The sequence below is a fragment of the Meleagris gallopavo genome, chromosome 8, assembly GCF_905368555.1.
Source record: "Meleagris gallopavo chromosome 8, MGAL_WU_HG_1.1, whole genome shotgun sequence".
Taxonomy (NCBI): domain Eukaryota; kingdom Metazoa; phylum Chordata; class Aves; order Galliformes; family Phasianidae; genus Meleagris; species Meleagris gallopavo.
In genome coordinates this window covers 1,421,019-1,438,392 of record NC_139411.1, presented here as the reverse complement: position 1 = coordinate 1,438,392, position 17,374 = coordinate 1,421,019, and the positions used below count along the sequence as shown (strand labels likewise).

The 17,374-nt window shown below is 40.9% G+C and overlaps 2 protein-coding genes across 3 annotated transcripts; one reads left to right on the top strand and one right to left on the bottom strand.

Annotated features, from left to right (window-relative positions):
- Nucleotides 1-431: 431 nt before the first annotated feature.
- DYDC1 (DPY30 domain containing 1) lies at nt 432-6,402 on the bottom strand. 2 transcript variants are annotated; one of them, XM_085229094.1, is made up of 7 exons: nt 6,279-6,352; nt 6,090-6,123; nt 5,854-6,006; nt 5,622-5,744; nt 5,057-5,128; nt 4,099-4,191; nt 432-1,827 (listed from the first exon to the last, which is right to left on the bottom strand). In XM_085229094.1, the coding sequence occupies exons 3-7, from the start codon at nt 6,004-6,006 to the stop codon at nt 1,780-1,782; spliced, it is 489 nt and encodes a 162-aa protein (XP_085085220.1). In that variant the 5' UTR covers nt 6,090-6,123; nt 6,279-6,352; the 3' UTR covers nt 432-1,779. The 2 variants fall into 2 exon arrangements, with proteins under 2 accessions (XP_085085220.1, XP_010712417.1); XM_010714115.3 differs by lacking the exon at nt 6,090-6,123 and having other exon boundaries at nt 6,279-6,402.
- Nucleotides 6,403-6,424: 22 nt separating this feature from the next.
- EXOSC3 (exosome component 3) lies at nt 6,425-9,453 on the top strand. Its single transcript, XM_085229093.1, has 4 exons — nt 6,425-6,761; nt 6,839-6,988; nt 8,245-8,396; nt 9,163-9,453. The coding sequence occupies exons 1-4, from the start codon at nt 6,459-6,461 to the stop codon at nt 9,362-9,364; spliced, it is 807 nt and encodes a 268-aa protein (XP_085085219.1). The 5' UTR covers nt 6,425-6,458; the 3' UTR covers nt 9,365-9,453.
- Nucleotides 9,454-17,374: the final 7,921 nt, after the last annotated feature.

Below are 17,374 nucleotides of genomic sequence, written 5' to 3'. Positions count from 1 at the left end.
TGACACATTTACCCTCTGGTCCCATATTTAAGATAAGAATTATTGTGAAGCAAGGAGAGGCCAACTGTGCATATCAAATTCTGAAGAACTGGAATTCCTTTAAATGACCTTTGAATACCTTATGTCTTTATATAACACCAAAGGAATAGGTAAGCTAAATCTGCCATAGAATTTATGACAGTTGCTAAAAGAGTTTTCTGTTAAAAGCTTCCATTTGAGAACTCTAGTCTGTTTTTAGGGAGAGAATGAGAAACAGCAACTGAAAAATCACGAGGAAAAGGACAGTTAAAAAGAGCTGAAACAAAATGAGAAATGGTTTGTAACTGACACAGCTACCATTTCTTTTTTTTTTTTAGGACGCACTCTAGTGGACACACAGCAAATTGGAGTGAGGGTACAAATGTTATGGAAGAATAGATAATGAAAGCCACTTGTTGGAATTAGTGATTAGACTTATTTATTAGCATGTTTAAAATTATGTCTTAGATAATTAGGCAATACGTTCAAGTTATATGTGAAGGCTGAAGTTTCTATAGTAAACATACCTAAACAAAAGGACTGACATAAAAACACTGGTTCAAACGAAAACCTTAATCTATTTATCCAGTTAGTCCATTCAAGACTGGCACAAGAAGTTGCTGTGTATACATTATTAATATATTTTAATTAGATTAATAACGATATTTAGTAGAGATGATCAACACCGTTTCTTGTCGTGCAAGTTCAGTAAAGGTTAAGATCTGACTAACCAAAATGAATATGCTGAGTCCTGCAGCTCACTTATTATCTATCACACAGTAATCAGTAAAGATTTTAAATTGTAGAGCAAACAACTGGTGTCATTAAAAAGTACCTCATGATTTCAGATAGACTGACTTCTTTTAGTACATGTTTCTACTAAGCCCTTCCAGTACTTGAAGGGAGAGTATAATCAGGAGGGAGTACAAGTGTTTATGAGAATGGATAGTGTTTATGAGAATGGATAGACAAGGGGGAATGGTTTTAAACTGAGCCAGGGGAGGTTTAGGTTGGATATTAGGAGGAAGTTTTTCACCCAGAGGGTGGTGAGGCACTGGAACAGGTTGCCCAAGGAGGCTGTGGATGCCCCATCCTTGCAGGCATTCAAGGCCAGGCTGGATGTGGCTCTGGGCAGCCTGGGCTGCTGGTCGGTGACCTGCACACAGCAGGGGGTTGGAACCAGATGGTCATTGTGGTCCTTTGCAACCCAGACCATTCTGTGATTCTATGAAGTCACAGAAAGTTACTTCCTAATGGCATAAATGCTCTGACTAAAATTTTCATTTAGTTTCATGTACTTGCTTCACCTCCTGATACATACAGCATTCTTTCTTAATATCAGAAACCTTTCAAATTCATGTCAAGTCTTTTCAGTCTTTGTTTTTTTTTTTTTACTATATATTCAAATGATGATACTGTAGCCCCTACTGCAAAATCTTGATACACAAAATCTACATCTATATTAATTTTTTTTAACACTTCAAGAATCAACAGGTAATCAGTGAAAAATGTATTTATTACTTTTATCCCGGTTCCAGTTTTCTTTGTCCAAGTCAGCTGTGCTAGCTACTGTAGTTTAAGAACAGGAAGGAAGCATGGCAGGCCAAAATTAACAGGCATTATGGGAACACCCAGAAAACAAAGAAACCAAAACAACAGGTGTATATACATAATGAGTTTTCTATACAAAGTACACTAATTAAGACATAGACCTTCAGGGCTAGCAAGTAATGAGTAGAAATAGTTTTTACTGCTTTTAGATCAGATGGAACTTTCTTGTTCGATCTCTGGCATTAAATCAGTTGCAATCTAAAGACAAAAATAAATACAAGTTGTAAGCATTAACATTGTACAAAGAAGGAAAAAACATGTAATACAGACAAGCCTTCATTCATAAATAGAAATATGTATTCTTCCATTTAGTTAAATACGCTGAAGCTTTATCACTAGTCTAATTCTCAGATCCAGTAAATTTGGATTATGTGTTAGAACTCTGAGAACAGAGTAGTCTCAATGCTAAAGGTGAATATGGTTTCATTTCATTGATCTATTCTCAATTCATATATAAAAATTGTAGCAAAACTAGCAATGACATCACCAATGGACTTATGTAATTCAACTTTAAGCAACTTTGGGCATGAAAACTTCATGGATGATGTAGAAGATGTGTGACATGAGAAGGTAATCTGAGACAGCCAGCATGACTTCACCAAGGGCAGATTGTGCCTCACCCATCTGGTGGCCTGCTATGATCAGCGGATAAAGGAAAGGTCATAGAGATTCATGCTCCTAAACTGCTGCAAGGCCTTTGATGTGGTCCCGCATCACATTCCTGTCTCTAAATGGGAAAGATATGGATTGGATGAGTGGACTTTAATGGATAAGCAGTTGGTTGGATGGTCATTGGCAGAGGGTAGTCTCTGTCCAGGTGGAGGCCCCTCAGAGGTCCGTCTTGGGACCTGCACTCCTCATCGTTATCAATGACCAGCATAGCACTATCGAGTGCACTCTCTGCAAGTCAGCAGGTGGCACTAAGCTGAGTGGTGCAGTCGGTGGAACATAAGTAATGGATGCCATCCAGAGGGATCTGGACAAGCATGAGAAGTGGGCCAACATGTATCTAATGAGGTTTAATAAATCTCATGGTAGGGGGAGAACTGACTGAGAGCTACCCTGGGGAGAAAGACTTGGGGGTTCTGGTGGATGAAAAGCTTGATGTGAGTCAGCAGTGTGTGTCTGCAGTTCAGAAGGCCAAGTGCATCGTGGGCTGCATCAAAAGAGGAGTGGTCACCAGACTGGGTGAGGTGATTGTTCCTTTCTGCTCCACCCTTGTGGACCCCATCTGGGGTACTGCATCTGTAGCAGAGTTGTTGAAACTAAATGGCTCTTAAGGCCCCTTCCAATTCAAGCCTTTTTATGGTTCTTTGATTCATTTGCACTTCTGATTTTGCAATTCATTTATTTAAGGACACAAAATACACCTGAAGTCTCATGTACAGTTTTTAATATTCAGGGCGAGGTAAGACTTTAAGATCCTGTCATATTTACCTCTTAGCAAAATCAAAATAATTGTGAAAAATTGACCCTAGGTATAGTCATAAATATATTCTCAAATGTATTTGGAGAACATTTATAAAACAAATTGCTACTAAAGCAACCTTAAGCTTAAAGCATGTTAATACCACATTTAAGTTCTGAGTTGGAATTAAACTGATAATGTCAGAAAACAAGTGAGCAGATTACTAAGGTTAATAAAGGAAAAAGGGTTCAGATGTAGTATTAAAACCAATCCAGCAAAATTCCAATTCACACTATCTAGACTGTAGCTGAAAAAAGATAGACGCATCAATGTTTATCTCCAGTGATGTGCATAAAGCAGCAGCATCTGTTAAACGTACTGCCACATTTATAGTCAATGATGGTTCTCTATACCCTCTAATTGTCAAGCACAAAGTGGTAAAAAAAAAAAAAAAAAAAAAAAAGGGTGTAGAAGATGCCTGCATATCACAATTTAGATTCATACTTGCAGTACTGGAATAAGTACTGTCATGCCGGCACGGAGCTCAGATAACATGATTCTTAGCAGGTCTTTGCTGCACTGAGCACTGTGTGTGCTTGGTACCTGGTCTTTTACATTAAATAGTTGTTCTGATAACTCTGCAGAAGAGTGCATTCTGCTGCACAAACAATATACTTCAGACCAATCGGGAAAACCTAAATAATTTCAGTCAGAAGCAAGTCAGTGATTTAATCCACGTTCTGTATGACATCTGCTCAAAAGGCAAAGTAAGGTTGCCTCCTCTCTGAGAGTATTAATACTTCCAGTCATAACACACATGACTATAAGGGGGCATTTTAAATCTTGGGGGTTTATTCACTCAGCATCACATGGTGGTGTCTAAGAATGCACCAAACAACAGGCTAAGGACAGTGTGAAGACTGTGGTCAAAATAATATCCCTTAAAATTATAGGAACAAACCAGCCCAGGATTAACTAGAACAGTCTTAATCGTTGATTTGACAGCAAGCAAATATCCGAGAATTAATTATTTGCAATCTCTTTGTTTCCCCAACACTTACCTCAGGCAGTCCATTCTCATCTAGTTCCTCAACTCTGGACAAATTAGGTGCTCCTGCTCTATCTGTAAGTTCAGCTATCGTCTTTTCATTTTCCTGTGGTAATGGAAATATGTTTTCAGTTATAAGTATTCTGTGTCATGACTAATCATCTACAGTGGATACTTTAAATACACTAAAACATCTTTTACGTGTTAATGTAAAGACAGTACTTCAGATGCATGCCACACAAATGTTAGTGTGTGAATGGGTCTTTGTATGCTTGTCAAGACTATTTTTATGAGGTTTTCTTTTAAACTACAGGATTATTTTTTGTTTCTATTTATATACGTAAATACTTCTGTTACATTTACAGTCGTTTTTCTATTTACGTGCTATCAGTATTTCAACACAGTGCTCTAAAATATCTTTAAACTATTGTGCTCTGTGTAAAGTTAAGAAATATTTCACCTTTAAGTTAAATGTCAATTATCAGTCTATATTTTTTACTGAAACAGCATTATAACGATATATATTCACATGGACCTCTGTATACTCAGAGGAAGATAACAGAATCAAGAGGCATCCCAACTCCAAGTGATAGTTCCTTTTCCAGGTACAGCAAATGGACTTCACACTGCCACGCAGTGAAACATTACTGTCTAGACATTTAGATTAGACATGTAAGTTTTAGTATTTTCTCATTCAAAAATAAGCTGAACTTCAGCTAGATTTTACAATAAATTTATGTTCTGTTCTGAATAAAAGCTAAATAAACCCAATACAACAGATGAAAATTCAAGTATAAAACCTAGACTGAAAGGAAGCGTTAAACATTCTTCCCTGATGTTTGCTTTTTTTTTTCTTTGTGTTAGTTCAGCGCTTCTAGGCTTCTGTCTTGTGTTCTCTATTTACTGACTGAATTTGAAAAAGACTGCTGATTAACAATATTTCCAAATCTTCATTAAGCTTTGGCTTAAACCTCGGGATCCTGCTGCTGCAGCTGCATTTTCTCTTCTTCGTTCTGCAGCTTCAACTTCTCACGTTCTTGTTCCTATCATAAGGAAGAAGACAGCTGAAGATGGTGTACACTTCTGATACTCATTCCTCAGACCCCTTAGTAGTTAATATTTATTATCTCCTATAATTTGAATTAGGCTCTTTGAAGCTTTGCACAGCATGTAGTATAGACAGATTAATCCATATAGGTTCTAGGGGAAAAAAGTAGGTAAGATAATTAACTACAGAAGACAGTCTACTTCTTTTAAGCTACTTATCATATAAATCTTAAGTTAATTGCTCTTTTGCTTCAACTCTTCATTTCTGGTAACATCTTACCATGCAGCAGGTAAGTTTTTTTTCCCAGCTGCTGACTAGTCCTTCATTTATTATTTCTAAAACATGATGTTTAAACACTTGTTATCTTTTTTTTTTGTTCAAAGTGACTATAGTCACTACAATAGTAGTCATACAATGACCACTATTATAGGGAGAGCTGCAAGTTGCCCCAGCATCAAATGCTACTATAATTATGTATTATTATTAACCTGCCGTTGTTCTTCAAATCTCTGCTGTAACATCAGTTCTTCTTCCTTCATTTTTCTTAACATTTCAAGTTCTTCCAGGGCTGCCTGCTGTTCTTTTTCCAGTTCAATCCTTTCCAACGTTCTCTATTTCAGAGGTAACACAAAATCAATTAAAAAATCTAGCAAAACATAAAGAGAGACTAAACAGCATCAATTAGGTTGCCGTGAAATGCTTTCCCCAAGGTTGATCCACCTTTTGTTCTTCATCTAGAGTTCTCTTGTAGTTGTAAATCCAGTGTGCCAGGTACTCTATGGGGTCTGCAGGCTGATGCTCCACAACCTCTGCCAGACCCTTTTTCAAGCAACTTCCCAGGCATCTCCTCAGGTATTGAGACTCCATTCGCATCTATTGATGATAAACCAACAGCCATTAGTTACCAACTTCAGAATTTAGACCACACAGTCATTTGCTCATCTTCCTCCACGCACCCCACTGCTTTTCCGAATAGGCTGGGGAATAGAACTGGTAAGAAACAAAAAAATTAGGAGTTTTGGGAGTATTGACTACATCACATGCTGAATATGATGCTAATAATTTCATTAAAGCTAATTTAATCAGGCAATTAATAGGAGAAAATCGTTTAAATGGGGTAGCGTCCCGTCCTGTGTTGTTCCTACCAGCCCGCTCGCACGGCGCGTCCTCCCGCGTCACCGAGCAACCGTGCGCCCTGCAGGCGCCGCGCGATCGGCGTAAGCGGCCGGGCGGTGTCGCTGCTGCTCCGCCCGCTGCCTTCGATCGGCCACGGCCATTTTGCGTCTGCTTCCGCCGGGGCGCGGAAGGTGGTGAGGACACCGCGCATGCGCGCGGGAGACCCGTCTGAAGCGATGGCGGGCGGAGGCGGCGTGCCGGCGGAGTCCCGCGTGGGGCAAGTGGTACTGCCCGGCGATGTGCTGCTGCTGCCCGCGCACGCCGAGCAGGACCCCGAGCGGTTGCCGCTGGGCACCAGCGCGGCCCCGCGGGGACGGCTGCTGTGCGGGCCGGGCCTGCGGCGCTGTGCCGGCGGGCTGCTGGTGACCAAGTGCGGGCTGCTGCGGCACCGGCAGGCGGGCGGCGGGGCGGCAGCGGGCGGCGCCTATTGGGTGGACTCGCAGCAGAAGCGGGTACGGCGGGGCGGCGGGCTGTGAGGGAGAAGGGAGGGGTGCGGGAGAGGCACGCTGACCGCTTGTACCGCTCGCAGTACGTGCCGGTGAAGGGAGACCACGTGATCGGCATCGTGACGGGCAAGGTGGGGGACGTGTTCCGGCTGGATGTGGGCGGCAGCGAGCAGGCCTCGCTGTCCTACCTGGCCTTCGAGGGCGCGACCAAGAGGAACAGGCCTAACGTGCAGGTAACGCTGCCCGGTGTGCGGCCTCTTACCTTAGTAAAAGGTGTTTGTGCCACTCACACAATAATAAGGATTAACGTGGCTTTATTCATCAAGGTTTTACCGTGGCCCGTGGCAGACCCGATAAAGCACTGCAGTAACAGACTTGGCTTTTAATGCTCTTAATGTCTGGAGAAAGAGAAAGTTTAAGTTTGGTACTTCAAACAGGAAAAGTTATTTTGTGCAATAATTCTGTGATCTTTGGTAGTAGCCTTCCAGATTCTAGTGGAGATATGGTTGCACATCTTTAGTATTCCTAAAGATGTTTCTAGTAGAAGAGGAGAACACTTCCTATTATAACAGCTCATTTCTCTATCACCAGTAATTAATCACCTAATCACAGAATCACAGAATGGCCAGGGTTGAAAGGGACTTCAAGGATCATGAATCTCCAAGCCCCCGCCACATGCAGTGCAATCAACATCCACATTTAATACCAGCCCAGGTTGCCCAGAGCCCCATCCAACCTGGCCTTGAACACTTCCAGGGATGGATGGGGCATCCACAGCCTCTCTGAGCAGCCTGTTCCAGCACCTCACCCTCTCATAGGAAAGAGTTTTTCCAAAGATCATTTAGTTCCAGTCTCCTGTCATGGGGAGGGTTGCCACCCACTGTGCAGATCATACTGCCCAGAGCCCCATCTAGCTTGATCTTGGTTGCTTCCAAGTATGGGGCAGCTACAGCTCTGGGCAGCCTGTGCCAGTGCCTCACTGCCCTCTGAGTAAAGAATCTTTTCCTAACATGTAACCTTTATCTCCCCTCTTTTAGTTCAAAGCCATTCCCCCTTGTCCTATCACTACTAGTCTATGTAAATGTCACTCCCTTCAAGTATTGGAAGGCTTCAATGAGATCTACCTGGAGCTTTCTCTTCTCCAAGCTAAACAAGTCTAACTCAACCTTTCTTCACAGGAGTGTTTTGACCCTCCTCTGACCCATTCTAACAGCTCTGCATTCTTGTGCCAGGGGCCACAGCTGAGGCTTCATGACAGCAGACAGCATGACAGCTTGCTCACCCTGTTGGATACCCCTCTTAGGATCCAGCCTAGGATGCTCTTGGTCTTCTGAGCTGCAAATGTACACTCCTGGTTCTTGTCCAGATTTTCATCCAATTTACAACTATTTTGCTGTCTTGGTGCATCTTTATCAACTGAATGTTTCTTACAAATGTGCAGTATGATCTTCACTACTGCTTCCTTGTTTTCTGACATTGCTTGCTTTAGGTGGGAGACCTTATTTACGGTCAGTTCCTTGTAGCAAATAAAGACATGGAACCAGAGATGGTCTGTATAGACAGCAGTGGAAGAGCAAGTGGAATGGGAGTAATTGGACAAGATGGCTTCCTCTTTAAAGTTTCCCTAGGTCTGATAAGAAAGTAAGTACTAAGAAATCCAGTTGTGCTAACTGCGTAAGTGTTGTGGTTTAACCCAGCAGGTGGCTAAACACCACACAGTCATTTGCTCATCTTCCTCCACACACCCCCCCCTGCCTTTCCCAATAGGCTGGGGAATAGACACTGAAGAAAGACAATTCTGTGCACCTGAAACTAAGAGAGTAACATTGTATTTTTAGGTAGGATATCTCTAATCCAAGTAGTGTGAACTAGCCAATAATCAAGCTATGTGGTTGTTCTAGTGCATTTATGCCAGTTTTACTGAGTAGAGGATGCATGTACATTGAACTAGAAACAGTGCGTGACTAGCACAAAATATGAGTTGATAATAATAAATGATGGTCAAACTTCTTGTTGCTTTGATGTTGAGGGGAGGAGAGGTGGGCATCTGTTCTTTGGAAATACGAAGTAGCTATTTCATACCTGGGTTTTGTAAATTTGGTTTACATGTCCTATCATCAGTGTGAACAGCTAAGTCATTTTTCAGCCTTGTTCTCGGTAACTCTTCTGACTACTTAGAAAAACAACTATCAGTACACAAGTGCTCTCTTCAGGTGCACATACTTTGAAAGGAAAACTTAAATTCTGATATGGTATGACTATGGATATGCAATTTGAATCATCTTACCTTTTAGAGTTGCTCTTTAATGCCAGTGCTGCAGTTTAGTTGCTGACTGATAATGATGTAATACTTATCAAACATGAGCGTTCACTTTTTCCTCTAAACTTTTCTAATCTTATTTTACAGACTCTTGGCTCCCAAATGTGAAATAATTCAGGAACTGTCACAGCTGTACCCATTTGAGCTGGTGCTGGGAATGAATGGAAGAATATGGGTAAAAGCAAAAACAATTCAACAGACTTTAATTTTAGTAAATATTTTAGAAGCTTGTGAATATATGACTGCGGAGCAGAGAAAACAAGCGCTTGCCAAATTGTCAGGGAATTGAGTAAAAGAAAGTTTGAGGATTTGTGAGAACTGTAGGACATTCTGTTTATTTTTGTATTCAGATTTACATTAAAAGTCACACTAAATGAAGTCCCAGATGTTTTTGGTGGTTCTTCAATTCTCTTGATGCACTCAGCTGGTTCTACCTTATTTAGGATCACTTGTGATTATGAAACACTGTCCATTGTTGTGGATTTTGACTGGTGTGGAGATGGGCTTGAAAAGCTTCAATTAACTGTGGGTTTTGACATGCAGTTTTTCCAGTCAGTTAATAACCTGGGTATATTTGATTTTACTAGTTAATTTTAGAGCTTCAAACAGTATGTGTTTACTTGGGGGAGCTGAGAGCATCCTGTTAATCATCTGTTCTGGTCAGGTGTTTTGTATAAGTAGTGATGGATTGATCTACTGCTATCTTAGAGAATTTGAGAATAGATCCACAGGTGGAGAAATGCAAGGAAGTAATTGTAGGGTGTACCTTAGAGTAATTACAGTGTGCTTCAGGCAATGATCAGGTACTGCTGAATGCGTCATCCCAGTGGCATTAAAACTTTCCCCGAAAGATAACCTGGCTAATAGTCTTGGTGAAACAGAGTTGAGAATATAACTTCAGTATGTACATTTGGGAAACTTAGTGGCTAAATGGAGGTGCAATGAGGGCTGCTCTGAAAGTAATGCCTCCTTTTTTATTACTTTGGCCCACCATGTCAGAGGTTGACATTGGTATGGCAGTACAAGTTGAATCTTTGCTCCAGTATTCCTCTACATGTTGTTGCCATGTTACAGACGGCAGTATAGGGGCGGTATCTGACATGGAAGTGCTTATGAAGCAAAGATGTGGAATTGAACTCCTCCATGCAAAAGAATTTGCACTCATTGCCATTTGTTGATGCTTGCTGAATGTTTATGGAGACCAAACAGTGGATGTGAGTATGTAGCCTGGAAGGCCAACTATGTTCTGGGCTGCATTAAAAAAGGAGTGGCCAGCAGGGAGAGGGAGCTGATTGTCCCCCTCTACTCGGTTCTGGGGGCCCCCAGTACAGGAAGGACATGGAGCTCTTGGAGCATATCCAGAGGAGGGCCACAAAGATGATCAGAGGGCTGGAGCATCTCTCCTATGAGGAAAGGTTGAGGGAACTGGGATTGTTCAGGTTGGAGAAGAGAAGGCTCCAGGGAGACCTCATTGTGGCCTTCTAGTACTTGAAGGGAGCGTGTAAGCAGGAGGGGAACGACTGTTTAAGAGAATGGATAGTGATAGGACAAGGGGGAATGGTTTTAAACTGAGCCAGGAGAGGTTTAGGTTAGACAGTAGGAGGAAAGTTTTCACCCAGAGGGTGGTGAGGCACTGGAACAGGTTGCCCAAGGAGGCTGTGGATGCCCCATCCCTGCAGGCATTCAAGGCCAGGCTGGATGTGGCTCTGGGCAGCCTGGGCTGCTGGTCGGTGACCCTGCACATAGCAGGGGGTTGGAACCAGATGGTCATTGTGGTCCTTTTCAACCCAGGCCGTTCTATGATTCTGTAGTCATAGTGAGGCAGTGGGTGGTGTGTTTCAGCAGTGGCAACAGCAGCAGTGGGTTGCCTCCACTGGTGCTGATTTTTACAGTCATGGCATGCAGGCGTTTGTTCATGGCTGGCAAAAATGCAGCTAATGGTGGCACTATGTTGAAAAATAGTGTTTTGTATCTGTGATTTTTGCTCTCTCATGTAGCGTTCTCATACACTTCGTTGTATGGAAATGAATACCATAGAAATGAATAGGAGATATTACTTTTGGAGTGATCTATGTAGTAGACTTAACAGCAGTGGTATTTGAAGTCACTTAATGACTTCTTAGTTGCATTTTAACTACAGATGAGATGAAGACCACTGCAGCAGTAGCTATGTCCTTCTCAGCTGTAGGCAGTTTAAATTTCTTTGGTTACATAACAAAGACTCAGTATATCTTTGCTTCATGTTTAGCAGAATAAACATCTCCAAAAAATAAGTTGTTAGACTTCATTGTATAATAGTTATTTGCATGCATGTAAAGGAAATACAGTCCTGGGATTAGGGGGATACAGTGTCATTCTGTTGTCTGAGTAGTTTGTTTCTGATGTTTTAAGAAGTTCCCTGGAGTGGTGGTGGTGTTCTTTGACAGCTAGTGGGAGCAATACTTACATGTATCCATCTTAAAAGACTACAACAGTGAAGTTTGCTATTTTAAGCAATTATCTGATATGTCTTGTGGTTCTTAAGCGGAATGGCTTGATAAGCAGTATTTAATAAACTAGAAAAACAGTATAATTGACGTAGGTCTGCAAACATCTCTTAATTCCAAATAGAAATGAAATCTTTCCTACTTACTCAGTCTTTTATCCAAAGTTCAGTCCACGGTATTTAATTAAATATTTCCTAGTCATCTTTCTCATTTAGAAGTTGCTTCTATTCATAGCCACATCTGACTCATCTTTAATATGCTTACTTGGGGCTTCCCCCTGATTCAATAAAAACCAAACTTTAATGGTTTCCTTCTGAATTGTAGCCATTAGATTCATAATTCCTTTGTTTTACTGCTCTTTCTCCTTAGCATTTAGGGTACCACTCATCTGCTTGGTAGATTTTTTTAGAAAGCTTTTAGCTTTTCCTGTCTCTTTTGCTCCTAGTTGAAGTGACTTGCACCCATATGCTATAAATACTTTTAAGCTTTTAATGTCTCGAGTGTACATTACTACACTGTAATAAGGATTTCACTAAATTTGTTCTTCTTTGTTGTCTCCTCAAATTAAACTAAGCAGAGCCCCTGGAGTTTTTTTTGATACTAGGAAAAGAAAGAGTCATAATAAAAGTATTTGCCAAATCATATCAGGGAGCTAATTCTAATGGGCTTTGTGAATGTTCTTGAATCATAATGGTAAAACTGCAGGAAGTGGGAATGGCATGGATCATTTCCTGAAGAGTTGTGGCTTGAAATGAAATTAGCCTTATCATCCCCCTTTTGTCTAAGCAACCTCCCTTCCAGAAGTTTTGAGTTTTAAGTCTAATCTGTATGATAAATGAGCATTCACTGATTGTAAAATTTCGCTTTTTGTGGTGCAAAGTAGCAACTGGTGGCTTTGAAAGCTTTCTACGTTATTACTGCTATGTTTTAGACCACCCCTTATCATGTCCTACTGCCAGTCATAGAATCGTTTGAGTTGTAAGGGCCCTTAAAGGTCATCTACAGCTCGATCAGGTTACTCAGAGCCCATCCAGCCTGACCTTGAATTTCTCCAAGAATGAGGCATACACCACCTCTTTGGACATACTGTTCAGTGCTTCACTACCCTTATTTAAATTTTTTTTTTCCTTATATCCAACTTAAATCTTCTCTCTGTTAGTTGGAAACCAGTTCCCTTTGTCCTGTCAAAACAGGCCCTGCTAAAGAGCGTCTGCTTATTTTTTTTGTCTTAAATCTGTCTTTTCTATATCTAAAGGTTGGGGAGTGGGGTCTTAGATTCTGAAAGGCTGCTGTCATGTCTTCTGGAGCCTTCTCCAGGCTGAACAGCCCCAACTCTCTCAGCCTGTTCTTGTACGGAAGATGTTCTGTCCTTTGAATCATTTTTGTAACCTTCCTCTGGATATGCTCCAGCAGATCTGTGTCTCTCCTGTACTGAGGAATCCACATCTGGATGCAGTATTCCAGCTGAGGTCTCACCAGTGCAGAGTGCAGGGGATGAGAGTTACCAAATTGAAGAAGACTCCAGATAGATGTCAGTATGGACATGGTACATATTCCAAAGACGAGCACAACTGCTTAAAGATCAAGTTCTTATGGAATTAAATGGAAATCATACATTAGAAATAGATGGCTCTGTCTAGGTTGATGTGTTGCACAGAGCCCGAGAGTAAATGCTATACATATCTACCTATACAAGCTATAGGTATGTGGTGTTGAAACTCAGTGTGAAAGTAAAATATACTTGTTTTACTTTAGCAGAAGGAAGTTGCATGTGCAAGTAGTTCAGTGTAGTAAGAGGATTAGGAGCTTAACTCGAAGGCTGTAATTAGTGTGTGGCTGTACCTCTTTTGGATGAGAAGTTTACTGTGCCCAACTACTCATTACCACCTTACCAATAGCAGTTTTCTGGGACGTGTATTTGATGTCTAGCCAAGTTTTGTCAGAATGACCTAGATGCTTTTCACAGTGGTGGTAGTTTGTTTTTCTAACCCAGTTCTTTAGCAGAAGAGATCATGGAATTTTTCTCTGAAATTTTACAAATTAAGTGCTCCTCATAGTATAATTTTGTTAGACAAAGCCCCATTCTCTTCCTTAGTGCTTGAACAATTGATTTTCAGTAACAAGTAAACTGTTAAATCAACAGATTATTTTAGCTTTACAGATTGGCCACCTCCAAATTTAAATGCACATATGTATTAAAAAAAAGTTATACCAGTATTGCTAGCTATATGGAACCAACTTCATGAGATTCATTATTTGTCTTTAGACAGCTCACCCCAATAATCAGTCAATGTAGGACACTTGTATTAGTAATACTAGCAGCCTTATCTTTACTAATGACTTGTATGTCATTGCAGTATGTTGAGTTACTACTGAGGTCTATAGCAAGGAATTAAACCTGTCAGGTCTTCCCCAACAACTTACAAGAGAAACACTTTGAGTGCTGGGATTTTAATAGAAGCTAAGCAGTAGTTGTGGGCAGTTAACCTGCACTGGTGTGAAATGGCTGTTTTTCCCAATATCTTGATCTCTGACAAGTATGGAGTTAATACTTCTTTCATTATATCAACACGGGTATTTTGGGATGCTCAAGAACTTGATTTTGTCTATAGGACTGAAGCTTCATCGTTGTTCTTGTGGCTTGATAAGTTGTTAATAGTAACTTTCTTTAATTGACCTTACTGTCCTACTTGATGTGAGAAAACATTAAAAAACAGAACAGAAAAAACAGTACAGTGCTTCAGTAAGCAAGACAAATAAAAACTATAGGCCAGTTAGAATAAATTTTGCTTTAATTATAGTAACTGATGTAAAAAATATATTCTAGTAAGGTCATAGATATTATTTTCTATGAGCAGTAGATCATCCTTTTGGTAGTATAGGAAAAGGTCTGTACTGAGGCAGTTGTTTAGCTTGTACTGAAATTGTGTGTTTCACAATATCTTCACATGTTCTGTAATGCTTTAGGTTTGAAGATTTTTTCCTTACTAGGTGAACTTTACTGGTATTTCTTGAGATGATGTGTTACTTTTTTCTCATAATTCCTTATTATTGTATTTGACTTTCAACTGTGTACTTTGTGTCAGATTTAATGGGTTGATTGCATGTTCCTATTTGTTCCTATGAGTGCCTGCTTTTGTGGGATCTGCTTCCTGTATCTCTTGCTTCTGAGCCTGTGCTTCACAGGTTAATGTTTGTTTTGGAGGCCACCCCTAGAGAATATTAGTGCTCATAAAGCCAACTGGAGCCAAAACAGTAGAAGATGGAGGGAGCTAGATGGGTGATAAAACACCAGATACCTTGAAGAAAACTTGCTTTGGAAGAAAGGTGATATAAAATGGGGCTCAAAGCAAAGCCTATCTGGCATCAAGATGGCAGACTGAAGAACACACAGAAGGACTAATGACCTCATCAGCTCTTTCCAAAGAATACCTAATGTATTACAATAACTGATAGGCTTTTTTGTGATTCAGAATGTTTATTAAGCTACTGCCAAAAAGAGATGTGTATGAGTATCTGTATATCCATTAAGACTTACTAATTCTTACTTCCTGTTCTTGGCCAGATGGACAGTGTTGCACCAATCTCTGCCTGGTCTTTCACTGTGCACTGCTCATCTGGGTAAAACATTTCAAACGACCTGTAGGTCTTTTGGTTTACTCAGTGACTACTGTACCCTGCTTTAACTGAAGATAAGTCTGTGTCCAGTCTGTCTCTAAACAGATGGATGTTTTTATTTCCAGATTGTACAACCTCCAAGCAAGAAAACTTCTGCCTGGTCTATTTGAAAACTTTGTCATTCTGCATCTGTATATATAGACAAAGGTGCAGACAGAGGTGAAAAGTTCAAAGGTGTACAAACTGTGTTTTTGTATGTGTGCATCTTAATTAATCCAGACTTAATTAACCTGTAAACCCTTCTACAGACATGGGACCTAGATACTGCCCTAGCATATCACTGTGTTGCCATATTGCTTCTGAGATCCCCTATTTCTTGATATAAAAGACAATCTTTATGTAAGCCCTTTGTCTAAAAACACCCTTGGTCTAAAGCTGATCTATAGAAGCATGATCCAACAAGAAACAAATAATTAACTTCTGAGGTAAGACAGAGCTCTGTCATTCTGTGCATAAATGGAATGTTTCGTAATGCTATGGTCATGTTTTAGCATAGATACTGATACAGTGCATGCCAAGGTGGCTTATGTACTGGCACGCTGGGGAAATTTAATTGGCTGACGGACAGTTGGCAGAATTATGCTCTTCATTCTGCTGTTTCTTTACTATGAGAGTGTGGTGAAGTGCTGGAACAGCTGCCCAGAGAGGCTGTGGATGCCCCGTCCATCCCTGAAGGTGTTCAAGGCCAGGTTGGATGGGGCCCTGGGCAGCCTGGGCTGGTATGAAATGGGGAGGTTGGTGGCCCTGCATGGTGGTGGTGGGGGATTGTAGCTTCATGATCCTTAAGGTCCCTTCCAACCTGGGCCATTCTGCGATTCTGTGAAACTGCTATGTTACTTGATTACCAAAGTAGGAAGAGAAGAATTCAGAATGGTTTTAAAAATCATCATTCAATACCCAAGAACTAGATAGTGTTGGTACCTGTTGTTCTGTAAAATGTTATTTTGTATTAGGATTTTATTATCCTCTTGTTTCACATGAAAAATGTGCAAATAAGGTCTGTATGGACAAACTAAACCAATACAGATCAATCATAATGTGACCTTATCCACAGGGGAAAATAGAAAAATAAGGGAGTTAACTTCCCATTCAGCTTTCCTGCCAAAACCTCACTATGTTTTCTAAAGTAATGAAGGCAGCGATAGTTGAATGAGGACAAGGAATGGCTGCTGTTATTCCTCTCACACAACATGGTAACTTTTCATGGAAGGCGGTTGTCTGGAGGCTTGGGAGGAGGTTTTTAGATGGCATTTTCATGATGCCATTTGTCTTTCACTTATACATTAATTAGAAGCGTGCGTGCATTCAAGCATTCTCACTGCTTTATAAATCAGGAAGATTTTCCTGGATTAATTTCAAGTGTGCAGGTTCAGATTTTTCTGTGTGTTTTCTTATTTCAGTAGGGACAAATGAAGGTGGGGTCACTGCTGTGATTAACTGCTCATTGTTCTTGCTTGAGGCTCATCAAGGGCTCCACCTTGGAGCAAAGAGTAAATAGGATATTTTTTGTCTTGTGAAAGGTCTTTTCCTTGAGAGCACTGGCTACCTTTGAATCTGGGGGGGGGCAAGAGGGAGGACAGTTGCCAGACTGTTAGAGGTGTAATGTGCAGGAGTATCATTGAGGAAAGAATTGGTGGTTTTTTTGTTTGGCATGGTGACAAAAATAATGGAACTGTAATTCCAACATTGCTAAATGTTGGTAACTGCAACCTCAATCATAAAAATTGGAAGAATGGAATGTGGACAGTCTGTAGACGTTAGGTTTTTAATTATTTGAAGACAGTTGAACGTGTTACGAGGGTGGTTAGTGATAGGACAGCGGGGAAGGGTCTTAAACTGAGCCAGGGGAGGTTTAGGTTAGATATTAAGGAGGAAGTTTTCACCCAGAGGGTGGTGAGGCACTGAAACAGGTTGCCCAAGGAGGCTGTGGATGCCCCATCCCTGCAGGCATTCAAGGCCAGGCTGGATGTGGCTCTGGGCAGCCTGGGCTGCTGGTTGGTGACCTGCACACAGCAGGGGGTTGGAACCAGATGGTCATTGTGGTCCTTGTCAACCCAGGCCATTCTGTGATAGTATGTTTGTCCATTACACTTCTAACATGATGCTATTTTCCTGAAGACCACTCTGGCACAACA